At 41.3% G+C, this 26,765-nt stretch overlaps 2 protein-coding genes across 2 annotated transcripts; both read right to left on the bottom strand.

Moving 5' to 3' along the window:
* Positions 1–601: 601 nt before the first annotated feature.
* Positions 602–4,545, bottom strand: LOC122452957 (interferon omega-1-like). Its single transcript, XM_043486763.1, has 3 exons — positions 3,995–4,545; positions 2,417–2,468; positions 602–925 (listed from the first exon to the last, which is right to left on the bottom strand). The coding sequence occupies exons 1-3, from the start codon at positions 4,543–4,545 to the stop codon at positions 602–604; spliced, it is 927 nt and encodes a 308-aa protein (XP_043342698.1).
* Positions 4,546–14,888: 10,343 nt separating this feature from the next.
* LOC122452987 (interferon omega-1) lies at positions 14,889–15,710 on the bottom strand. The gene has a single exon (XM_043486794.1). The coding sequence runs from the start codon at positions 15,549–15,551 to the stop codon at positions 14,889–14,891; it is 663 nt and encodes a 220-aa protein (XP_043342729.1). The 5' UTR covers positions 15,552–15,710.
* Between the last annotated feature and the right edge of the window lie 11,055 nt (positions 15,711–26,765).

Genomic DNA, 26,765 nt, shown 5'->3' with positions numbered 1-26,765 from the left:
AAATTAATTAAAAAATAAAACCTCCAAAAAATAATAACATTAAATAAAAAATAAATTAAAAAAATATATATGTGGATTTTAAAAACTGTCGAAATAGACTATGGAGTCACACCTCTAAGTTCTCTTTTAGATTAAAGAAGAGAGATTGAGCCTCAGGTTTTTCTTTCAAGCTGAGTTGACTCATACAGATGAATATCTCCTTTTGGATTGAGACTTTTCCATGAATAAAATTTCATTTCCAGTGTAAAAACACATGAGAAGTATCGAAGCTGTGACATTCTCTGATGCCCAGAATAGAAGGGAAAAGTTTTTCAGTGGAGACAAAATTGAGAAAAGTGCAGAAAGTGACAATTCTGACCTATTTAAAAATCTTAGTTTCGGGAAGGTGCTGGGAACAGCTGGATAAAGGAGGGCACAGCCCGACATCTGCAGCATCGCCAAGCTCACCAGATGCCAACCCCTTCCCTGATGACAAGGAGGGTGATGTTCTCCAGCCCTGGAGAATGGTGATCATCACCATTGCCACCCTCTGAGAGACCAGGAATCCCCAAAATTAGCACTTCAATGAAACTGACTCCCAGGGCTTCAGCTCAACAAATGCTCAAATCTGCCTTTCCTGCGCCCCAGCGACCAGGAGGGCACCACAGAACTCCCTGTAACAGAGCAACTGGCCCTGCTCTCCCCGCAGACCTGTCTCCAGGTCCAGCGCCTCGAACTCCAGCGCCAAGTCCATGGGGAGATCTGGGGAGTCCCTGTAGGCAGGAGCCTCCAGCTGAGCTAGGTGCTGCTGGGGCCCAGAGAGCGCGAGGGGCCCCGGGAGCAGTGAGGAAACTTCCTTTTCGGGCCAGACTGCCCAGGGGAGCGTTGCAAGGGTTTTGCTCACAACTTGATTTTTGCACCTGCCCCTGCGTCCATCCTCCCCTTTCTGGGACGAGATTTTAGCCAGAGCAGTTTACACTGGTGCGCATTTATGCTGCGATTGATGACTGGAAATCTGAGCATGTTGTGCTATGTTTTCAGATTCTGGGTTGTTTCTGGGGAAAAAGACTAATTCGCAGAAAGGGGAAAAGCATCTACATTCTGAACAGTAATCTAGATATAGGGACCATCCAGTGGAAAAACTTGAGGACAAGACTGAGATTACAGGAGCCCCTGGGAAAGGGAAAATGATTTTATTTAATATAAATGGTTAATTTCTCCTGCAACATTCAAGTTGTTGAAAATATTTTAAAATCTATAAAGAAGTCTGAAATTCACACCAAGTCTAAATATTCCTTATGCCAAAACACAACTTTAAGTTCCTGGTTTCAGTGGAAGCAAAATCATCTGTAATGTTTTCAAAATTACTTCTTTGTTTATCTCAGTTCAATTGAGGGAAAGCCATATTTGAGAAACTTATGACCCAGGAGCTACCTTAAATAATTAATCTCAATTTTCAAAATCTTTTTTTCTTCTCATTTCCTTTATCTAAGGATCTTATGTTAAGCTATCAAATGTATACATAGTTTTGCATTGGAGAGTTTTATTCACTTTTTTAAAATGTCATTTCACTTAGATAAGTTGCTTTAAAATTCATAATCAAGATGTTTTTTATTTCAGCATAATGTAGATTTTCACTTAATACACCATTTCCTACCTATTAAGCATCTTGTATGCCAAGTGCGCTGACTGCATGGTGACCTGATGCTCACTAAATGTCTCGGTGTGCTTGGGAAAGTCATGAGATTATTTTATTTGCTAGTAAAATTTTTAAATGTGTAGATATGCTTTGTACAATACTAGAAAAGATTAACCTATTCTAATTTGCAGAGGTAGAATTTTTGCATTAAAAATTGAGTAGAGCAAGGCACAGATAAGGCATAATCATCTTTAGGGTAGACGTGAAATAATGGTGAAAGCTTTGTATACACCTGTCACAGTAACAACTCTCCCAGCTGTTTAATGTGTCCCTGATGCTTTATATAATCTACACATTTAAGATAATTTTGTAAGTTTTTATATTAACATCATATAGAGTACATAACATGAGGTAGTATATTGAATGGAGTACAGTATTCTCATTTTCCCCATTTTGATTTCAATTGGAGAGTAATTGCTTTACAATGTTGTGTTGGTTTCTGCTGTACAACAACATAAAATAGCTATAAGTACACATATATCCACTCCCATATCCTTATTTTAAAGCTGAGAAAACAGTAGCATAAGACAGAAAAATCAACTGGACTAAATGATGCAGGAAATTGAGGGACCAGTAAAGAGATGCCCAGATAACAAGTATACTGGTCACCTGAGAAGACAAGAGTAACCCACAAAAGATAAAGACAAAAAAATGTAGCAGTATTGTCATTTTCAAACAGTTTAACTGGTAAAACTATTTTAAGCTTATCATTATGATTATTATCACTATTACACTTACACTTTTATTGACACCCCTGAGGACCCGCAGTATCCTACCATTGTGCAGGGTGCTGGGTGGGAATAAGAAATGGAGACTTGCTCCTGCTCTGGGGAGTCAATTCCTCCCCATTTAAGGGACTGTCAGTTAGAAGGTCCTGATGGAGGATGTGTGTGAGGGAGAGGAGTTTAAAATGAAAAGAAAAACTTTGATCTTGAAAAGTACAGATTATAGGAAATTCTTAAAATAATAAAAGTTGACATATGGTGAATGAAATGTATAAATTTGTGGGATCTTTGTTGATCAATTTTTATCAATGAACCCTGGGTTGTTACTGCAGAAACTTGGATATACCTCAATAAAAATATTTTCTGTACAGCATGTTGACTTATTGATTTTAAAAATCTTTCTTAGAAAATCATACTGCTTGAAGACAGACAACATACCTATTTCCAGTAATTAATGCCCAGTTCAAATCTCAGCCACACGTTATGTCCGTGATGGTGAATAAAAGATATGGTGGGTGTGCATGAGATGGTTGAGCATTTTTCAAATGGTCAAATATCAAAGTTTTGGCTTAGCTTCTGGTTCAAGATGGCAGAGTAGAAGGACATGCACTTATCTTCTCACGCAAGAGCAATGAAATCGCAACTAGCTGTTGAACAACCATCCAGAGGAGACTCTGGAGCCTGTCGAAAAAGGATGCTCTGCGTCCAGATGGAGGCAGTGAAGGTGCTGTGTAAGGGAGTGAGCTGCTCAGTAAGGCAGTACTGAGGAGAAGGCGGGAGACAGAGTAATAGTTAGGCGCGGCTGGTTAACACCGCATGTCATCAGCTTTCCTGCTGGAGGTGACTGCTTCCCTCAGATATGTATATCAACCATTCTTTAATGAGTGGGTATAAATCAGTTATGCCTATGACATCAAGACTCACCATTTTCTACAATTTCATAATTTCCCTTCTTTTTTCTTTTTGGCACCCTCCACAGCTTATAGGATCTTTGTTCTTCAACCAAGGCTCCCTGAAGGAAAAACTCAGAGTCCTAACAACTGCACCCAGGAAATATTCTCAGAATTCCACCTTTTGACAAACATTTCTTAGAAAATGATAGAACTGTTACACAATATAAAGTGAACAAATACTATTTTATGATAGGTCTATGTAGACAAAATAAGGATTTAGGTTTTCAAAACAAAAATTTAACAAATTTATCTTGATAACTATTTAATAAATAAAACAAATGACAATTTTAATTAAATAGGGAAAATATTTTCTAAATTTTAATACAATGTAAACATACACATCTTTTATATGGAAATATAACTATGATGAGATAAAATATTATATTAACTAAAGAATAAATAAATAACATCAGGGCAGTCATCGCTTATTGATTGATACCCCTACACTTGAATACTTTGATATCTACTTGCTTATTACTACTGACATGTATTGGCTGAGTTTATTCAATAAATTTGGTGGCTGAATCAGAATTGAGTCTTCTAAAATGAGCCCAGGTGAGTATACAAGGATGATGTGGCTTCTTAGTCAGTGAGAGTCATGTCAATGTGAGTTCAGGTCTCCATCCATCATTCTTAACCTTTCTTGCAAGCTGGTTGATGAAGACAAGGCTCTCATTATCTCCACTCTGATGATTTCCCAGGCGCAGGTGCTGTATTCCTTCTCTTGCAGGTAGACATGGATGCCCTGGAAGTACCTCTTCACGGCCAGTGTGGGGCCCATCCTTCCCAGGGCAGAGTCTTCCTCTCCCATCACCTGCCCCAGGCAGGCGTCCAGGTCGGCCACCTGCTGAAGGAGTCCAGTGCGGAGCTGCTCCAGGAGGGTGGTGTCCCAGGCAGCAGAGGAACGCGTTGTGTTGAAGACGCTGAAGCTCTGCTGGAGCATCTCGTGGAGCACAGAGATGGCCTGGGCCTCCTGCAGCTGGCCGCCCTCCACCATCTCCTGGGGAAAAGCAAAGTCTTTTCTGTCCTGCAGACAGAAGCGAGGGGAGAGTCTCCTCATTTGGTCCAGGAGATTGAGGGTCTTCCTGCTAGCCAGCATGTGGTTCTGAGACAGGTCACAGCCCAGGGATCCTCCAGGGCCGTAGCTGACCAGCACCAGGGCCATCAGTAGAGAGAGCACGAAGGCCATGGGGAAGATGAGGTTGCTGCTGCTGGCCTGACTGCGATGGTGTCTGGTGGAACCTTGAGGTAGGTTCTCTGATGCCATGCTTTCTAAGCAAGGCCATTAAATAGGGAACATGGTCATTTTCATTTTCTAATCACATCTATACACTTTTACTTCCTTTTTGGTTTTCTGTTACGTATTTTCTATATAGTCAAAGAAATTTTCTTCCTTCTAGACTTAATTTTGCCTTTTCCTAGTGACTTCAGATGTGCCCATCCAAATGGATATTTTTCAATCAAATGAGAAAGGTCTTTGTCTTAAGTCTGAATTGATAGACATTTGTAATTACACATGTTATTGCCCTTTCCTCTCATTCATAAGTGTTGCTCTACTTTCATCCATGAACACATTGTTGGCTTGCTCTTAGGCTCCGTTTTTCACTCTTAGTTTCCATAGGAAGCCAGGATCTGTCAGCTCTATGGTTTCCTTATTTATTTATTTATTTTTACTTTTCTGAATGTTAAGGGATTTACCAGATCACTCTGCCAGTTAAGCTCTTGGAAACAAATGATGAGTTTTCTTTAGTGTTTGATTTAGAGAAGAAGCTGATTATTATCAGTCCTTGAACTCCTCCCACATTTCTCTTCCTTCTGGAACATGTTCCTGCAGATCCCTGCCCTTCAGGGAACCATGAGGGCAGGACTGTTACACACATCACCCTTTCTTTCCACCATTTTCTCACTGGAGACCTCTTGTCCTCCACAGACTGGGCCAGTACCCCCACCAGAATCCTGGTTCTTCTCAGGGAACATGGGTGAGGAGACTCTCATTCCAGGATAATTGTATTTCCCCAGCAGCACCTCACTCACAAGGCAGAGATCACATGGAGCCACAGCCTGTCCTCTGGAGTGACAGAGTCCCTTCCTCACCTGCTGGACTCCCTCCCTGAGGACAGGCTCACCACATCCTGTGGATTTGAAAATCTCCTTTCTGTGGAGGGATTGTATATTTGTTGGGGAAATAAATCATCTTCCTAAACCCCATCCTCTCCCCTGGAGTGTTTCTGTGAAGGACCCCAGGTCTTGGTGGCGACCTCCTCTTCTCCTGACCCATTTCCTCAGGTGTCCAAAATATCAGCAGTGCTCAGATGCTGAGAGCAAAAGTGTGTTTGTGTAAGTTGGTGAAGGCAATTTCCAACTGCAATCATTTTACTTTTAGTAGATAAATAATATCTACTTTGCCAAGTATAGTTTTTATTATTCAATTCTTTTACTTAAACTCTTCAACACCTGTCCTGCTCAGAGTTTCTGAGCTGGAGGAAGGAGATTCAGTGCTGGTGTTGTTTCTTGTTGGAAGCTTATGTCACAAAATCTAGTGAGTTACAGTAATTTATTCAGGCAGTTGATTCCACCGGGCATCTCTGTTCCTCTGTTTCTGTCTCCTCTGAGAATGCAGGGCATTGAGACCCAGTATTAGATCAGGAGAAATAGCCTCTTTTCCTTTAGTGTAAGTTTTCATTTAAACTTTTTATATTCACTTAGTGACTTATTGGACAAGATTTGTTTCGCTGCTCCTTCTCTGGCTGTAATTCATGATCAGGTGAGAGCAAGAAAGGGAAGTAAAGAAAGCCCAAGGGGCTGCATCACTTTCAAGAGGTTAGATTTTTTTTGTTTCTCTTTGCAATTTTGCTAGAAAGTAAAATTCCACAGTTGTTTTGTGGGCTACAAGAAACAAGGGAAACTCTCACTGTCATGAATATGAAATAAGGGAAGTGGTTTTCCCCTGACACAGTGATGTATTCTGGGTTAACAAACTTCAGGGCAGCATAGCTGGGGCCTAGGCTGTGGCAGAAGGGAAGGATCAGGTCAATATGAACAACAGAAAGGCTGCGACATGGCTGCTTCTGATAAAAGCTCAAGGAAGGCCAAGTCCTGAGTCTGTGGACTGCCATCAGCTTTGTAAGACCAGTCACCTGATTTTTCTTTCCTTTAATCCATATGTGGACAGTATAAGGGGAGAAGGAAGAAGTCACATGCACCAGCTCTTGGGAGACGGTCAATCAGAAGCCCCGTTGCTCGAACACTAACCCTCTCTCACAGGGTCAAGGAGACCAGCCTTGCTGTGCATCTGTGACAAATCCACCTGGGCAATGAGAAGTTGCATTGAAAAAATTAGAATGAAAGGGAATGAAATGATTCCAAAGGATCCTGATCTTAGTCTGGGTAACAATAATTATGATTTTAAAAGTGAAAACTGAATTTTATTGATTGCTAACCCTAATCTCCCTAATATCCCACCTTGTGATATGGTCACATTGATGGGTTGGGTTTCTTTGGGTTTTTAAAGAATTTTAAATGTATTTATTTTATGTATTTATTTGGCTGTGCCCAGTCTAGTTGTAGCATGCTGGATGTTCTTCCTTGCCTCAGATGGGATCTTTACTTGTGGCATGGGAAGTCTTGGTTGTAGCCTGTAAGATATAGTTCCCTGACCTGGAACAAAACATCTAAATTCTAGGAAAGTTAGAGAACTTTCCTGAACCTCTTCCTCAGCAAAGAACTTCAAGTGATATAGGATTTCTCTCCATTACATACAAGGCACTGCTCAAAAGGGAGGAAATCTGGGCTCCTGGGCTCTTCACAGTCCTGCGGACATTCCCTCTCCTAGAATGAACACTTAGGGATTCAACATGCAGACCCTTGACTGTGTTAAGGAACTTGCAGGGAAAGCTTCTCTTGGTTGGACTGAGGGTGGAGGAAAGAGGTTACTATTGGTTCTATTGATATGAAAGACTGCTATCATTCACTCAGTTCCACATTCTCAGCCTAATTTGCAAACCTTGTATTATTTGAAGTAAAGGATGTCCTCTGTGGCTGCTACTAAAGTTGTCTTGATGTTTTAGAACACAAAATGAATGGTGTCGGCTACACTCAGGAGCCCCAGACTGTGTGAGAGTAGACCTTCCTGCTGCTCCCAGCCCCTCCTCTTCATCAGCTCTGAGAACCGGCCCTCAGCTGCTCTGAGCACGTGCTGCCTCCTTCCTCCTCATCCTGCCTCCAGAGTCCTCTCCCCTGCTCCCAGGAGGGCAGTCATCATCCCCTCCTGACGCTCCTGGAATCTACATCGCCAAGCACGTTGTCACATGTGTGTGTGCGTTCAGCATACTTTGGTGAGAGAATGAAGAGAACTCTATGAATTAACCCATGTTCGTTATTATGCCACTATTATCTGTAGACCACCAGAACGCAGGAGCTATAGTTCTGTAAATAACTGAAGAATTCAAACCTTATGTATTAGACCCTTATGTATTATGTATTCCTTTAAAAAAGGAAATGCAGAGAGATGTGGCAGTTTAAAAATTGGTGCAATTTAAAAACTGTCAAAATAGACTATGGAGTCACACCTCTAAGTTCTCTTTTGGACTAAAGAAGAGAGATTGAGCCTTGGGTTTTTTTTTCAAGCTGAGTTGACTCATAGATGAATATCTCCTTTTGGATTGAGACTTTTCCATGAGTACATTTCATGTCCAGTGTAATAACACAGAAGAAGCATCAAAGCTGTGACATTCTCTGATGCCCAGAATAGAAGGGAAAAGTTTTTCAGTGGAGACAAAATTGAGAAAAGTGCAGAAAGTGACAATTCTGACCTATTTAAAAATCTTAGTTTCGGGAAGGTGCTGGGAACAGCTGGATAAAGGCTGACACAGCCCTACATCTGCAGCATCACCAGGCTCACCAGATGCCAACCCCTTCCCTGATGACAAGGAGGGTGATGTTCTCCAGCCCTGGAGAATGGTGATCATCACCATTGCCACCCTCTGAGAGACCAGGAATCCCCCAAAATTAGCACTTCAGTGAAACTGAGTCCCAGGGCTCCAGCTCAACAAATGCTCAAATCTGCCTTTCCTGCGCCCCAGCGACCAGGAGGGCACCACAGAACTCCCTGTAACAGAGCAACTGGCCCTGCTCACCCGGCAGACCTGTCTCCAGGTCCAGCGCCTCGAACTCCAGCGCCAAGTCTGCGGTGGGGGGCGGACTGGGAAGTCCCTGTAGGCAAGAGCCTCCAGATGAGCTAGGTGCTGCTGGGGCCCAGGGAGAGCCTGGGGCCTCGGGAGTTGTGAGGAAACTTCCTTTTTGGGCCAGACTGCCCAGGGGAGCTTTGCAGGGGTTTTGCTCACAACTTGATTTCTGCACCTGCCCCTGCGTCCATCCTCCCCTTCCTGGGAGGAGATTTTAGCCAGAGCAGTTTATACTGGTGCCCGTTTATGCTGCGATTGATGACTGGAAATCTGAGCATGTTGTGCTATGTTTTCAGATTCTGGGTTGTTTCTGGGGAAAAAGACTAATTCTCGGAAAGGGGAAAGGCATCTACATTCTGCACAGCAATCTAGATATTGGGACCATCCAGTGGGAAGACTTGAGGACAAGACTGAGACTTACAGGAGCCCCTGGGGAAAGGGAAAATGATTTTATTTAATATAAATGATTAATTTCTCCTGCAACATTCAAGTAGTTGAAAATATTTTAAAATGTATAAATAGTCTGAAACTCACACCAAGTTGAAATATTTTCCTTATGCCAAAACAAAGCATTAAGTTCCTGGTTTCAGTGGAAGCAAAATCATCTGTAATGTTTTCAAAATTACTTCTTTGTTTATCTCAGTTCAATTGCGGGAAAGCCATATTTGAGAAACTTATGACCCAGGAGCTACCTTAAATAATTAATCTCAATTTTCTGGAGAAGGAAATGGCAACCCACTCCGGTATTCTTGCCTAGAGAATCCTGTGGACAGAGGAGCAACCCTATGGGCTGCTGTCCATAGGGTCGCACAGAGTCGGACACAACTGAAGCGACTTAGCAGGCATGCATGAATTGGAGAAGGAAATGGCAACCCACTCCTGTGTTCTTGCCTGGACAATCCCAGGGACAGCGGAGCCTCATGGGCTGCCATCTATGGGGTCACACACGGTCGGATACGACTTAAGTGACTTAGCAGCAGCAGCATGTATATATGTATATGAATGTATAACTGAATCACTTTGCTATATATACGTTTTTAGATTCTTTTTCATTATCCCTCATTTCAGTATCCCTCTATACTCAAGATATTGAGTATAGTTCCCTATGCTATACAGTAGGATCTTGTTGATTATCTGTTTATAGATAGTTGTATATATATTTAATCTCAAATTCCTAATTTATCCCCTTTCTCCCCACTTTCCTAACCATAAGTTTGTTTTCTATGTCTGTGCTGCTATTTCTGTTTTGTAAAAATTCCATTTGTATCATTTTCTTGATTCCACATATAAGTAATATTATAAGATATTTGTCTTAAAAAAAAAATTAATCTCAATTTTCAAAATCTTTTTTTCTTCTCATTTCCTTTATCTAAGGATCTTATGTTAAGCTATCAAATGTATACATAGTTTTGCATTGGAGAGTTTTATTCACTTTTTAAAAATGTCATTTCATTTAGATAAATTGCTTTAAAATTCATAATCAAGATGTTTTTTATTTCAGCATAATGTAGATTTTCACTTAATACACCATTTCCTACCTAGTAAGAATCTTATATGCCAAATGCACAGATTGCATGGTGACTTGATGCCCACTAAATGTCTCGATGTGCTTGGCACAGTCATGAGATTATTGTATTTGCTAGTAAAATGTTTAATTGTGCAGATATACTGGTTATAATACTAGAAAAGATTAACTTATTCTAATTTGCAGAGGTAGAATTTTTGCATTAAAAATTAGAGTTGAGCAAGGCTCAGATATGGCATAATCATTTTTAAGGTAGACATGAATTAATGGCGAAACCTTTGTATACACCTGTCCAGTAACAATGCTCACTGCTGTTTAATGTGTCCCTGATGCTTTATATAATCTACACATTTAAGATAATTTTGTAAGTTTTTATATTAACATCATATAGAGTACATAACATGAGATGGTATATTGACTGGAGTACAGTAGTCTCATTATCCCTATTTTGATTTTTTTTTTCCTATTTTGATTTTAATTGGAGAATAATGGCTTTACAATGTTGTGTTGGTTTCTGCTGTACAATGTAAACCAGCTCTAAGTACACATATATCCACTCCCTTCTCCCTATTTTAAAGCTGAGAAAACTGTAGGATAGGACAGAAAAGTTGACTGGACTAAATGATGCAAGAATTTGAGGGAAAAGTAAAGAGATGCCCAGATAACAAATATACTGGTCACCAGAGAAGACAAGAGTAACCCACAAAAAATAAAAACAAAGAAATGTAGCAAGATTGTCATTTTCAAACAGTCTAACTGGTAAAACTGTTTTAAGCTTATCATTATGATTATTATCATTATTACATTTACACTTTTCTTGACACCCCTGAGGACCAGCAGTATCCTACCATTGTGCAGGATACTGGGTGGGAATAAGAAATGGAGACTTGCTCCTGCTCTGGGGAGTCAATTCTTCCCCATTTAAGGGACTGTCAGTTAGAAGGTCCTGATGGAGGATGTAGAGGGGAGGGGCGGGAGGGGTGTTTAAAACTAAAAAGCAAGGCCTTGATCTTGAAAAGTACAGACTATAGGAAATTCTTAAAATAATAAAAGTTGAAATATGGTGAATGAAATGTATAAATTGGTGGGATCTTTGTTGATCAATTTTTATATATGAACCCTGGCATGTTACTGCAGAAACTTGGATATGACTCAATAATAATATTTTCTGTACCGCATGTTGACTTATTGATTTTTAAAATCTTTCTTAGAAAATCATACTGTTTGAAGACAGAAAACATACCTATTTCCAGTAATTAACTCTCTGTCCAAATCTCAGCCAAATGTACGTCCATGGTGGTGAATAAATATGGTGGGTGTGCATGAGATAGTTCAGCATATTTCAAATGGTCTAATATCAAAGTTTTGGCTTAACTCCTGGTTCAAGATGGCAGAGTAGAAGGACACGCACTCATCTCCTGCAAGAGCACCGAAATCACTACTAGCTGTTGAAAACCATCCCCAGGAGAACTCTGGAGCCCACCAAAAAAAGATACCCCACATCCAAAGACAAAGAAGAAACTGCAATGAGACGTAGGAGGCACTCAGCACAATAAAAATAAATCCTATACCTGCCAGATGGGAAACCAACAAACTGGAAAACAATAATACCAAAAAAGTCTCCCACTGGTGTGAAGGTTCTGAGCCTCTTGTCAGGTTTCGAAGCCTGAGAATTTGGCAAAGAGACTCGGAATCCCCAAGGAATCTGACTCTGAAGGCCAGTGGGATTTAATTACAGAACTTCCACAGAACTATGGGGAAAAGAGACTCCATTCTCAAAGGGGACAAACAAAATCTTGCGAGCACCATGAGCCAGGTGAAAGGAGCAGTGGCCCCACAGGAGACTGAACCAGACCTCCCTGCTAAAGTTGGAGTCTCCTGTGGAGGTGGGTCCGCAGTGGCCTGCCGTGGGGACAAGGGCACTAGCAGTAGCAATCCTGGAAGGTGCCCCTTGGCATAAGTCCCCTTGGAGGTTGCAGAAAATCAAACAATTCATTCAGTAATAATGTTCCTCACTTTTTTAGTACAAGAAGTGGAAAAATTGACTTCTGAACCCTTTTTTGGTTTTGGTCTTTCAGTAGCAATGCAGAAGCTCAAGGAGATGACATTGCCAGCAAGTATCGACAAAGGACTTTATGGAAAAGAGAACTGGGTTACAACCCGGCATGTTGGGAGCCGCCAGGACGTGCCCAGGCCGTGACAAGGTCACGGGACGAGAGAAGAACCTGCAAGACAGTTCTTCCCCTCGAGGTTGTCCCGGGGGCCCGGTGTGTCCCTTTCCTCCTTCTGTCTTACTGTTGTAGGGCTTTCTATTAATTTTTGGAAATATATAGTAATAAGGCCTCCCTGGAAAAGTCCAAGCCTTTTTGGAAATGCTCTGGCTCAGGACACTACCATAAACATCAAGTCAAAAAAAGAGAAAAGGCCACAGGTATAGTTTGACTGCTTGCTTAAAAGATTATACATTCTAGAATAGAAAAGAGTAGAGGGATTTAGAATTAGAAGTTGAGATCCGCTTCAGTTTACTTGCTCCTTGGTTGACAGGGTTTTCATTATTGCCATTTCCTTGCTGCTATTTGTCCATTGTTTCCCTTTCTTTAAACAACATGGGATATTATGTGTATTTTTGTAGAGTTAGGAAATGGGGTACATAGGATTTCAATAGAAGATTTATATTAACCAGCTTCACTGCCATTATCTCACTATTAATAGAAATGTTTTGCTGCTTTAGAGGTGTTTTTGCTGTTTAATAGTTAATCATTGTAAATTGAGGTTTTGTGGTTTCAGGTAAAGAAAAATATCAAGGTTTTTCTCATGGTACTATTCTCAGAAATGTAAAACATGTTACTGTGACCCATCCCATGTATTGTTTTATTGCCCCAAAAATTTACACTATACCTGAGATTTGTAGAACATTGTTTTGTTAGAATGAAAATGTTAAGCCATTGAGGCAAGAAGACTATGTACGGGACATTTAAGAAAAAACCCTGTAATCGGAAACATTCTAGATGAATGCATAGGGGAAAAACATGGGAAAGAAAAATATTGACAGGAGCACGAAACCAATATCTGATGTAATATGTGGTGACTTAAGGGGGAGGTAACGTTCATTCTATAAAAACTGAGCTATCCTAAAAATAAAAAAAAGCTACCTCTTCTACGCAACCTCCTGTGTGTGTCTGTCTTCTTCCTCGCCGACGCCACTCATCCCTTGGGTGTTCCTGGACCCACTGGGCTGGACCCCGACACCGGCATGGCCCAGAACTGGAGAGCAGAACCATACACTTCACAGCCCCTGCTCTTTGCTTCCTGCCTCTGCATGTGTTTGATTATCTGCAAGGACATGAGATCTATTCTTTATTATTCCTGTTTATATTAGATCAAAGCATTTTCTACCAATCCTGCTTTCTCAAAGAGTTTCCTTCAAACTCATAGAATGCTTTTAGAGATATGAAACCCAGAAATTGGAATGCTCTTCAGCATACAGCAATGGAAAGTTCTCACACTGAAAGCACTTTGGAACTAGCACCCAAGGTGAAAAGAAAATACCTTTGCCGGGGGCCCAGCACCTTTCCAGTGTCGCCTTCCAGTCACTGTCTCAGGCCAGCTGTCCTGTCTCCTCCCTGTGGGCAGGCACTCTGTGATCCTCACAGTCCTGATGATTTCTGCAGGAGCGCTTGATGCCTCTTGTGTGATATGGACTCATTGAATCCAAACAGTAATTATATGAAAACCACTCTTATTGTCCCCATGTTAAAGATGAGGAAACTGACCTGTAGTGTTTGTGACATTTTTCAGGGTCACACTGTTGGTAAATAGTGGAGTTGGGATTCAAAGATTTTGGAATTTCTAGAACTCCTTTCCCTTGGGCTCTCTTCCTGTGGCTTCCACTCTGACTGCACCGTGCAGCTAGAAGAAATCAGCAGAGAACGGAGCTCCTGTGATGGAGGCAGTGAAGGCGCTGTGTGAGGGGGTGACCTGCTCAGTCCTGAGGAGCAGGGCTGAGGAGAAGGTGGGAGACAGAGTAATAGGAGTCAGGAGCGGCCATCAACACCGCATGTCGTCAGCTTTCCAGCAGGAGGGGACTGCTTCCCTCAGACATTTATATCAACCATTCTGTAATGAGTGGGTATAGATTAGTTATGCCTATAACTAATGCCTATCAAGATTAACAATTTTCTACAATTTCATATTCTCCTTTCCACTTTTTTCCTTTTTGGCACACTCCACAGCTTCTAGGATCTTAGTTCCCCAACCAAGTCTCCCTGGAGGGAAAACTCAGAGTCCTAACAACTACACCCACAGAAAATTCCTAGAATGCCACCTTTGACAGACATTTGCTAGAAAGTGATAGAACTGTTCCACAGTATAAAATGAACAAATACTATTTTGCCATGGATATATATAGACAAAATAAGGATTTAGGTTTTCAAAAAAAAAAAACAACTCAAGAAGTTTACCTTGATAAGTATTTAATAAATAAAACAAGTTACAATTTTAATAAAAAAGGGGAATATATATTTTCTAAACTTTAATACAATGTAAACATACACATCTTTTATATGAAAAAGTAAATATGATGAGATAAAATATTACATTAACTAAATAAATAAAGAATAAATAAATAATATCAAGGCAGTCATCAGGTATGGACTGATACCCCTACAGCTGGGTACTTTTATATCTACTTGCTTATTACTACTGACATGTATTGGCTGAGTTAATTCAGAAAATTTGGTGGCTAAAGCAGAAACCAGAGTCTTCTGAAATGACAACACCTGAGTGTACAAGGGTGAATTGACATCTTAGTCAGTGAGAGTCATGTCAAGGTGAGATCAGGTATCCATCCATTATTCTTAACCTTTCTTGTAAGCTGGTTGATGAAGACAAGGCTCTCATGATTTCCAGTCTGACGATTTCCCAGGCACAGTCGCTGTATCCCTTCTCTTGCAGGTAGACATGGATGCCCTGGAAGTACCTCTTCATGGCCAGCATGGGGCCCGTCCTTCCCAGGACAGAGTCTTCCTCTCCCATCACCTGCCCCAGGCAGGCATCCAGGTCGTCCAGCTGCTGATGGAGTCCAGTGCGGAGCTGCTCCAGGAGGGTGGTGTCCCAGGCAGCAGAGGAGCGCTCTGTGTGGAAGAGGTTGAAGCTCTGCTGGAGCATCTCGTGGAGCACAGAGATGGCCTGGGCCTCCTGCAGCTGACTGCCCTCCACCATCTCCTGGGGGAAAACGAAGTCTTTTCTGTCCTGCAGACAGAAGCGAGGGGAGAGTCTCCTCATTTGGCCCAGGAGCCTGAGGTTCTTCCTGCCAACCAGCACGTGGTTCTGAGACAGGTCACAGCCCAGGGATCCTCCTGGGCCATAGCTGACCAGCACCAGGGCCATCAGTAGACAGAGCACGAAGGCCATGGGGAAGATGTGGCTGCTGCTGGCCTGGCTGAGATGGTGTCTGGTGGAACCTTGAGGTAGGTTCTCTGATGCCATGCTTTCTAAGCAAGGCCATTAAATAGGGAACACGGTAGTTTTCATTTTCTAATTGTTTCTATACACTTTTACTTCCCTTTTTTGATTTTCATGTATGTATTCACAATATGATCAAAGAAAACAATCTAAACTATTAATTTTATCTATTTCCCAATAACTTCAAATGTTCCCAGCCAAATGGATATTTATCAATAAATGAGTAAGGTCTTTGTCTTAAGTCAGGAGTGATGTACTTTTGTAATTACACACATTATTTCTTCCCGTCTCTCATGCATAAATGTTGCTCTCCTCTTGTCCAGGAACACATCAGTAGCCCTCATCTTAGGCTCCATTTTCCCCTCTTACTTTACATGGGAGTCCAGTCTCTCTCAGCTCTATGCTTTCTGTATTTATTAGGAATTTACCAGATCATTCTGGCAATTAAGCTCTTTAAAACAAATGATGGGTGTTCTTCAGCATTTGATTTACAGAAGAGGCTGATTATTACAAGTCCAAGCTCTTCTTCCATGTTTCTGTTCCTTCTAGAACAATTTCCTTCAGGTCCCTGTGGTTGTGCTTCAGGGGACCATGAGGTCAGGACTGTTACAGACATCACCGTTTCTTTCCACTGTTTTCTTACTGGAGACCTGTTGTCGTCCACAGACTGAGCCAATAATTCCACCAGAATCCTGATTCTTCTCTGGGAACATGGGTGAGGAGACTCTAAATGCAGGACAATTGTATTTTCCCAGCAGCACCTCATAAGGGAGAGATGATGTGTAGCCTCACCCTGTCCTCTAGAATGACAGGGTCCACTTCCAAACCTGCTGGATACCCTCCCTGAGAGCAGGGTCAATCCTCAGAATCCTGAGGACTTGAAAATCTCCTTTCTATGGAGGGCCTGTTTACTTGTTGGGAAAAAACTTTATCTTCCAGAACTCCTTCCCTGTCCCCTGAAGTGTTTGTGTGAAGGACCCTGTTACTCTGTGGTGACTTCCTCTTCTCCTGATCCATGTCCTCAGGTGTCCATAGTGTCAGCAGCCCTCAGACACTAACAGCAAATGTGTATTTGTGCAAGTAAGTGGAGGAATTAATCCAACGGCACTCCCTTAACCTTAATAAAAATTAAAAGGGACCTAGGTATTGAAGCCGGGTGTCCTGCATCACAGAACAAGTCTTGACCATCTGAGCTACCAGGCAAGCCCTAGTCTTAGTAGAAAAATAATTTTTATTTGACCAAGTATAGATTTAATTATTCAACCCTTTTACTATTGAGCACTTGTTTTACTGAAATTTTCTGAGCTTGAGGTAGGAGATTTAATGATGATGTTGTTTCTGTTTAGAAGCTATTTCACAGAACCAAGGGTTGAGCTTCATTTGGTCATTCAGTTCAGTTCAGTTGCTCAATTGTGTCTGACTCTTTGCAACCCCATGGACTGCAGCATGCCAGGATTCCCTGCCCATCACCAACTCCCAGAACTTACTCAAACTCATGTCCATTGAGTTGGTGATGCCATCCAACCATCTCATCCTCTGTCATCCCCCTCTCCCCCTGCCTTCAATCTTTCCCAGCATCAGGGTCTCTTCCAACGAGTCAGTTCTTCACATCAGGTGGCCAAAATATTGAAGTTTCAGCTTCAGCATCAGTCCTTCCAATGAATATTCAGGACTGATTTCCTTTAGGATGGACTGGTTGGATCTCCTTGCAACCCAAGGGACTCTCAAGAGTCTTCTCCAGCACCACAGTTCAAGAGCATCAATTCTTTGGTGCTCAACTGCCAGAGTCCAGCCCCAGCAGGATCCAGGGGAACCCTCAGGATGAACGGTGTTGGTGAATGAGAGAGAGACAGTGAGACAAAGCTTGGGGGCTAAGTCTGAAGTTTACTTTTGCACGGCCCCTTTATACCCTTAACAGCATCTTTTTGGGGGAAGTGCATATTGCTTACACACAGGTCATCTTAAAACAGCAACTTGACCTTCAACAAAAACAGGATGTCACCCACATACTTTTCGTTCACAAGAGTCTTTCCTATCATTTGGCCTTCAGGCCTGCTAACATTTTATGGCTTGCACCTGGTGTGACTTAAGCAACTTCAGTAGCCGACCCTGTTTTTCTCATAATTAATCTATTTTCTTTCTAATAGGCATCATCTCTATGGGAACTAGATAGGATTACATTTTTACAGAACAGAAATGCGAAGGACTGCAAAAACAGCAGATATAGCACAAAACAGGCTCTTAGTCTAAAAGTTAACTCTAATCTCTATCTAAAGTATTTTCTATGAGGCACATTTATGGCTATTGTATTTGTGGAGCTTTTCTCACCCTGAGAAGGGGCCTATGCTTAATAGTTTCTTTTGTTAGCGTACTGTGCTTAGGATATTTAGAACAATCATGAGCATTTTTTGCAATGAGAGCACACATTTATCAAACAAGCCAGAATGCCAGCAAAAGAGTTTAAACTGAAGCATTTCTTTCATCCCTAGCCCCTTCATAGGGTACCAGCATCTAGGAGATTTATTAATTAGGGTTTTAAGTTGGTCTTTATTCAATGAAAGAGGAGCAGGAGAGCTCTCGGCAGGCAACACAAGAATCCGCAGCAAGGCAAACAAGGACAACAGCAGAAAAGGAGGGAGGATACAGGGTGGGGTAGAGGCCGAGGCCAACCTGGAGGGTCCCTTATCCTAGACGGCCTTGCCTGTCAGGTTTTTTCCTCATGACCTCATCATGAATGGTCCTGGATGGCCTTGCCTGTCCGGTATTTTCTTCATGACCTCGTCATGGGCGGGATCTCCCATAATGGCTCCCAGCACTCAACTTTCTTTATAGTCCAACTCTCACATCCATACATGACTACTGGAAAAACCATAGCTTTGTTTGACTAGATGGATCTTTGTTGGTAAAGTAATGTCTCTGCTTTTTAATATGCTATCTAGGTTGGTCATAACTTTTCTTTCAAGGAGCAAGTGTCTTTTAATTTCATGGCTGCACTCACCATCTGCAGTGATTTTGGAGCCCCAAAATAAAGTCTGCCTCTGTTTCCATTGTTTCCCCATCTATTGCCATGAAGTGGTGGGACCGGATGCCATGATCTTAGTTTTCTGAATGTTGAGCTTTGAGCCAACTTTTTCACTCTCCTCTTTCACTTTCATCAAGAGGCTCTTTAGTTCTTCTTCACTTTCTGCCATAAGGGTGGTGTCACTTGTATGTCTGAGGTTATTGACATTTCTCCTGGCAATCTTGATTCCAGTTTATGCTTCATCCAACCCAGCATTTCTCATGATGTACTCTATATATAAGTTAAATAAGCAGAGTGACAGTATACAGCTTTGACGTACTCCTTTCCCGATTTGGAACCAGTCTGTTGTTCCATGTCCAGTTCTAACTGTTGCTTAAGCCAGCTGAATTCCATGGGCATCTCTGCTCCTCTGAGAATTCAGGGCAGTGAGGACCAGCCTAGTATGTCAGGAGAAATACCCTTTTTTCCTTTATTTGAGTGTAATATTTCATTCAGTTTTTAATACCCTATATTCACTTAGTGGCTGACTGGACAAGACTTGTCTCAGTGCTCCTGATCTAGTTCTAATTCATGATGAGATAAAGAAAAGTAAAGAAAGCCATAGGGGCTGCATCTCTATCACTTTCAAGACTTTAGATTTTGTTTCTCTTTGCAAGTTTCCTAGAAAGTACAATTGGAGATGTGTTTTGTGGACAAAAAGAAAGCAAATGTAAGTCTTCAACATAATGAATGTGGAAGAAGGGAGGTGGTTTTCCCCTGACACAGTGACGTATCCTGAGTTAGCAAACTTCAGTGCAGCACAGCTGGGGACGGGGCTGTGGCAGAGGGGAAGGGTGAGGCCAGTATGAACAAGGATCAGAGAAATGCAAATCAAAACCACAGTGAGGTACCACTTCACGCCAGTCAGAATGGCTGCTATCCAAAAGTCTATAAGCAATGAATGCTGGAGAGTGTGTGGAGAAAAGGGAACTCTCTTTCACTGTTGGTGGGAATGCAAGCTAGTACAGCCACTATGGAGAACAGTGTGGAGATTCCTTAAAAAACTCGAAATAGAACTGCTATATGACCCAGCAATCCCACTGCTGGCCATGCACACTGAGGAAACCAGAATTGAAAGAGACACGTGCACCCCAATGTTCATTGCGGCACTGTTTATAATAGCCAGGACATGGAAGCAACCTAGATGTCCATCAGCAGATGAATGGATAAGAAAGCTGTGGTGCGTATACACAATGGAATATTACTCAGCCATTAAAAAGAATACATTTGAATCAGTTCTAATGAGGTGGATGAAACTGGAGCCTATTTTACAGAGTGAAGTAAGCCAGAAAGAAAAACACCAATACAGTATACTAACACATATATATGGAATTTAGAAAGATGGTAACGATAACCCTGTATGCAAGACAGCAAGAGAGACACAGATGTATTGAACAGTCTTTTGGACTCTGTGGGAGAGGGCGAGGGCGGGATGATATGGGAGAATGGCATTGAAACATGTAAATTATCATATGTGAGAGGAATCGCCAGTCCAGGTTCAATGCATGAGACAGGGTGCTCAGGGCTGGTGCACTGGGATGACCCAGAGGGATGGGATGGGAAGGGAGGTGGGAGGGGGGTTCAGGATGGGGAACACATGTACATCCATGGCGGATTCAAGTCAATGTACGGCAAAACCAATACAATATTGTAAAGTAAAATAAATTAATTAATTTAAAAAAAAGAAAGAAAAGCTGGGACACAGCTACTTCTGACAGAAGTTCACTAAAAGCCAAGCCCTGACTCTATTGACTGCTTTCAGCTTTGTATAATAGTCATTTGATGTTTCTTTCATATAATCCACATGTGATCAGTAATAAGGAAAGAAGGAATAAGACACACCCACCAGCTCACAAGAGACTAACAAGCAGAACCCAGTTGTTAGAACAATAACCCTCTCTGGCAAGATCGTGGAATCTAGCTTTGCTGAGCATTTGTGTAGGTGGTAAATACACCTGGGCACTGAGAAGGTGTTTGGGAAAGCTAGAATTAAAAGGAAAGGAATTAGATGATTTAAAAGATTCTGATCTTATTCTAAATAATAGTGATTGTGATATTAAAAAATAATAACTGAATTTAATTGCTTGCTACTAATGGACTAGCCACTTTTCTAAGTTCTTTCAAATTTTAACTCAGTCCTCTCATTAACACTATTAGGTTATAGTCAGTCATGCAACTAGAGAGCAACATAAATCTTGACAACTGAACTATTCCTAATGTACCAAAGATATAAGGGAACACCTTAGTGGCTCTACAATGATTTTTCTTAAAGAACCCATTAAAAAAGTCAAGAGTTCAATTGAAGATATTTAGGAATGAACGAAATAAGTAGATCCAGGAGAGTGAGATGACAGAGGACCCTAATCCACTACAAATGCCAAAGAGTACTGTCTATGGTTTTGTGGGGTGATTCGGGTGTGGTCTGAGTGAACAGAACTAAGTTCTAATCAAAAACACAATATCACTATTGTGTAGTTAGAACAGAATAGATATGTCCGCCAAATGAAGAAGAAAAAGAAAGCATTTCCTAGAGTTTCCTAGAGTTTCCTAGAGGTCTAGTCATCAGGATCCTATATTTTCACTGCTGCAGGCCAGGTTCAATCCCTAATTGGGGAACTGAGATCTCACAAGCCACACAGCAAGAACTCTTAAGATTGTATGAGTTATTTCATCAATGAAATTTAGTAAAATAATGTTATTAAACCTACAGGAGCTGACTCCTGAAATCTTTGTAGTTTTAACTCTTGACTTTTCCAGTGAGTTTAATTTCTACCCATTTTAGCTCTGATGTTTCTCCTTCAGGATGACAACTAAAATGTCATTTTCCATCTTGTTCTACACGAATGAAATCGCTATACCCACTGCAGTCCCTGACCTCCAACATACCCTGATAGGTGTTCAGGGGGGAGATCAGGAACGAGGCTGGGAAAATTGACACAACAGGCCAGCAGAGAGTTAGATAATTCCCAGAGAAAATGTTTGAACCCAATTTTTGCAACTTCTCATTCTTAGAAAAGCTTGGAAATCATTTATAGAGACATCTGTTCCTCCTGACTCTCAGCCACGTTCTACCAAGATGTGAGCTCGATGCCATATAACCCCTTTACCACAAACACATATACACTGACCTCCCGCTAAGTCCTTGAGCAGTTCCTCAGAGCTGAGGAGAGGCTGTCTTCCAGCCTGTAGTCCTCAGTAAGTCTTCCCCCAAAACTGAACTCCTGGCTCTCACCCTGTTGGATATTTTTCAGTTGACAAAGGACCTCTTCCAGGAGACCTCCTCAGGTCAGCCTGTTACTCTCACTCACATTCTCTTTCATTTCCCACCTCCAGTCCAGACGGCTCATCCTGTTGTCCACTGAGTCCAGTGAAGACCCTCTGCTCTTTATTTTTCCAGCTACTAGTGATGATGTGGGCACTGAAGAGGCCTTATGTGTGACCGAGATGGAAGAGCGTACATGCTTCCTGGACAGTAGTAGCACAGGTTTAGTGTATGTGCAGCCGAAGTGAGCGCAGCAGCACCGGTTTTGATGGGCTCCTTAGCAAGGAGGGTCTGAAATGAACTCCAGAGTCAGCCTTATGATCTTACATGGTTGTGTTTATTTAAATTTCTAGCCTCAATATTTTGAAAATCAAAAATAATACTGTAGGATTGAAATAAAAATAATACTTAAGAAATCATTTGTTAATAAAATGATATTTTTAGCAGTAATATAGGAATGGTTTTTGCTTGTATTAGGGCCCTAATCCTCTGGAAGGGTTCCAAACCTAAAATGTACTTTAAATGTCCTCTATCTTTAAAAGTATCTACTCAGTGCTATATGTACCAACTGGAAAGAAGAGAGAAGCTCAATCCATCAATGTCCTCTTTATCAATTGCCCACATTAAATACATGAATTTCCACAAAAATCATTGTTACTTTTAGAAAACGTGATCTTCCAGTGTGCACGTTACTGTCATATGTCCTGCAGGGAAAGCTCTGTCCCACTGTTGCTAAAGATTAAAGCCCTGCCTGCATCCCTTCTACGAAAGCTTGTTTGATCTTGTTTGTCTCTCAAAAAGGCAAAGACACCATGATGGAATTTAAGAACTTCCTTGGATTGCACTGTCCCCAGGCACATCCTGCCCTGCTCTGTGATAACTTGCTGGGTCCTAAGGAAGAAACAAGTCTGCAGCTGTGACGGGAGTGACCCTCATGCCTTCCAGGACTCTGCAGGCTGCTGTGGTGTGAACGTCACCCATGCTGGGGACCCAGCTAGTGGCCAGTCATTCGTGCTCTGTCTCTGTACTTTCAACATCCACTTCGGTCTTCTCAGTCTCTGAAAAGGAATGTTGTGGAGAAGCACTTGCCTCAGTGTAGCCCATCTGTGTTGTTCCATATCCTGAGGACCTGCCACTGCTCCACAAACATTTTAAATGTCTGTGTTCTCCTTCCAAGTTCTCAAGCTGCTGCTGACTTTCAGCTCCATGTTTCCTGCCCTTTGGGCTTTTTGAGCAAGTGAGATTCTTGAACCAGGTGAGCTCCTCCTAGTGTAATCAGCATGTGGAAGAGCCCAGGTAGACGCTCAGAGGAGCCCCTGGAGTCTCCACCATTGTTCACTGTGGTGCATTTCCCTCTATTTACTGTGTTTCTTTGGGAGGCTGGACAGTCTGGACCTGCAGTGCTTTTCAGGCAGAGTGGGTAAAATCATAGGAGAGTGTCTGACAGACCTAGAACATTAACTCAGGTCCTGCTTTTTGGTTGGTGGCTTTGCCGTCTTACGGGTAAATGGACAACCAGAAAGTGTAATGGAGAAGGACACAGCTGTCTGAACGGAGAGGACACCTTCATGCAGAGTGAATGAGGAGAGCATGCTGGGGGTTTCTACACTGGGAGGAGTGAATGATTGTGATAGTTGAGTGTAAGAATGAGACCCAGGGGAGCAGAGATGAAGCAGAATGGTGCCATGTATCAGAATCAGCAGATAGGTATATGGTATGTTATACATGTAGCATGCTTTATTACTTTGTTTTCACACACGTGTATATTATTATTTTATCATGTATATAATTACATAAAATTGATGAAACACTTTCCCCCAATACTTTTATTTAGGTTGTTATTGTTTTGCAGTCAGTGAAAGAGGGAGGGTAGGAGAATTCATTATTCCCATTTAGATTTATATGAAAGAAAAGAAAATATGCACTACCTGTTTAGCCCTCACTCAGTGTATGATACTTGGCTATGTGCTCTTTAATGTTCTGCTTTGTCTGACTCTCCAAACACTAGGAACATTTTCACTTACTTTATATTTGAGGAGACTGAGGTTCAGGGAAGTTCAGTGGTTTCCTGTGATGACCCTGACAGAGTCTAGACTCAATGCAGGATCTCATATCACATAGAAATCATTTTTTAACTTTCAGCCCGTGTGAGTCTCAACCCTTTGATTTCTTCTCCGGTGCTTTGGGAAGATCGGTTCTCCCGGTTGGCTCCCAAGTGCACTGGATGCTCCACCTCTGGGCCCTTTGCAGACTCTTCTTTACTTTCTCAACCTTCAGAGTGGAAGGTCCTCATGAACTTTAGGTCATCTTCTCATTCTACACTCTAATCCTAAAGCACAACGTCCACATAAGCTTCTACCAATGGGAAATGGGAAACCTGTCTTTAGGTGTTTCTTGGGCACTTTACAGACAAGTCGTCTTTATCCCCTTCTTGAGAGGCCTCAACCAGATCCTGGTGGGAGAATCCCCTTTTGTCTAGCTCTCATTGTAACAGGGAACTTAAATAATTAAGCATGATTACTGCTTTTATACCTTTCTCTTCCAAACTAAACCCTCCAAAATAAGAAGTTTCACATTTGGTTTTTCCACCTCTGTGTTTTCAGAACTGAAAATATATCTGATATAGAAATAAACAATTTCAAATCATATATCTGATATAGAAATATGCAGTTTTAAGTTATAACCTGCTGAAAGAAGTGAGTGATGAGTAGAATTCTTCATCCAGGTTTCAGTATGCATTGTGAATTTAAGCTATTTCTTTTTACAAGAGTAACAATTCCAAGCTGTCTTCTGGGGAAGAGTTTCGTAAATTAAAGGACAAAATAATTTGAAAAATGATAAACATAAATATATTTTCTTAAATTTGAATAAATTATACATTTGAACATGATATTGTATGAACAAAACTATTCTAAATACCATATATAGTATGACTGAGGTAAAGTACAGGGATAAGTAGGTGAATACGTTAGAGCCCTTTGCACTTTAATCACTGTTATATTGACTCCTGATCTGATAATTCCTAAACCTCTACTGTATCTGAGACTAGCTGTGATACTTGCTGTGTGTCCTCCAACTGCGTTCTTCAGCTTTTAGTATAGTAAATGTCTGTTAAAAGTTGATGTTGATGGACTGGATAAAAGGGAACGAGGTAAATTGGCCTTGACAGTGATCATTAGCATTCATTTTGGGAGGAGTTTGGCTGTGTTTACTTGTAGTTCTGCCTTTGTTTCTGCCCTCTTGATTTTGCATGTCAACTACACTGGCTTATGGTTCTGGATTGGTCTTCTTGAAAACAGGTTTATTAGACGTGTTTGACAAGTAACCACCATAGAAGAAAGGTGTATGTCTTGTTCACCATTCTGTCATGAGCACAGAGTTCATAATAACTGCACCGAATTCACAAAGAATATTCTTAGAGTTTCCATCAGACGTCCCACCAGAATCTTCTGTTGACTTCACTTATTGACCTTCTTAAGAGAAGTAGTTAATAAGCATCTTTAGCTGACATTTCTACTGCACCTCTTGAATCTTCATTTTCATCTCACAGTGGAGCTGTAGGGTCTGTGATGCTAGGTAATCAGCCCTCATGCTTTCCCGATTTCAGAGTCTTTGTAATTTTATACATTCTTTTTCATTTAGTACTTTTCTGGGCAGGGCTTGTCTTGCTACTTCTGAATTACTTTCTGTATCATTTTAAGGTTGTAGCTTAATAAGAAAGTAAAAATGGAAACATAAAGGGCCTGTACCATGATTTTCCATGTTCAATACATCATTGATTTTCTTCTCCATTCAGCTTTCTTGGAAAGCTGTCACTGTGTTGGAAGCACTGAGGTAAAAGGAAAACAAATGCTATTCTAACTATGGTGAGAGTAAAAGAACTAAAGAGAATCCCCAGAGGAAACAGGTGACATTGGGACTTTGTTTCTTATTAAATTGCCACCCAATCCAGTATCGTTCCCGGTGGTTAATTCCACCCCATCAGCTCTCAGTAAGGTCAGTTCCATCTGCTTTCTGTGCAGTGAATGCTTTCAACCACAGAGCAGCTTCCTGACATTCAACACTCTATAACACAATCAAAAGAATGATACTTCATCACTGTGTGTTACTAAATCTCATGATTTAAAGTAAATCAGATCTTAAACAGTGATATGAGTTGTTAATGCATCAAATCCACGAAATAAGCAAAGTATGAAACACTGCAGAGCAGGGGGAAAAAACAAACACCTTGCACTCTAAGTCCCACCCTATCCTCTCCTCAATGAGACAGCAAATATCTCAAAACCATTTTCTATACATATTATTATTACCTTCTCTTCTCCATCCTTCCACCTTGTCCACTATGGTGTCTGTTGATTAAGTCTACCAAGCAAGCTCTCATTAAGGTGGCCCATGCCATCTCTTTTCCCAAGTAAGAAGCACTTTCCATCTACAGGTTCATGAATGCATTGAGTCTTAAGTGGTTGCAGCCTTTGCATCTCTGTCCTCTCACCATTCTCTCTTGTGCTGTTAACATATGGCCATTCCCTCTCTGCTTCCTTTGTGGCATTCCCTCCCTTTTAAGACTGAGGTCATGGGACTCAATTTTCAGTGCTTTTCTCATTCTATATCTCGTCCTATTTGATCAGTTCTTCTGTTACGCCTTACACTTTATGGAATTGCTTGTAAATTGCCATCGCCAATATCCATTGAACATTTGCACTGAAATGTCTACTATAAGTAGTTGACTTTTATTTTCACATGCTCCCAAAGCTTGATCCACCTTCTACTGGGGGAATTCCATTTTTCTCCCTTTCATTGTATCAGTCAAGCTAATTGATAGTCATTTCTACTACTAATTATACTATTTTAAAAATAGTTAACATTTTATTATAAACTAACTCATTATTGTTTTTAGGTTACTTTCCATTAAATA

The sequence above is a fragment of the Cervus canadensis genome, chromosome 14 (genome assembly GCF_019320065.1).
Source record: "Cervus canadensis isolate Bull #8, Minnesota chromosome 14, ASM1932006v1, whole genome shotgun sequence".
NCBI lineage: Eukaryota > Metazoa > Chordata > Mammalia > Artiodactyla > Cervidae > Cervus > Cervus canadensis.
Note: the sequence above shows the minus strand (reverse complement) of the source record. Positions and strands in the feature narration are given on the sequence as shown.

Excerpts from the sequence above, each read along its gene's own strand:
- LOC122452987 (XM_043486794.1), bottom strand. The coding sequence starts at position 15,551 with ATGGCATCAGAGAACCTACCTCAAGGTTCCACCAGACACCATCTCAGC.
- LOC122452957 (XM_043486763.1), bottom strand. The coding sequence starts at position 4,545 with ATGGCCTTCGTGCTCTCTCTACTGATGGCCCTGGTGCTGGTCAGCTAC. Across the intron at positions 2,469-3,994 it reads TCAACCAGCTTGCAAGAAAG|CACCCTGCACAATGGTAGGA; the intron begins GTTAAGAATGAT and ends ATTCCCACCCAG. Across the intron at positions 926-2,416 it reads TCAGGGGTGTCAATAAAAGT|AAAGGGGAGGATGGACGCAG; the intron begins GTAAGTGTAATA and ends ATCTCGTCCCAG.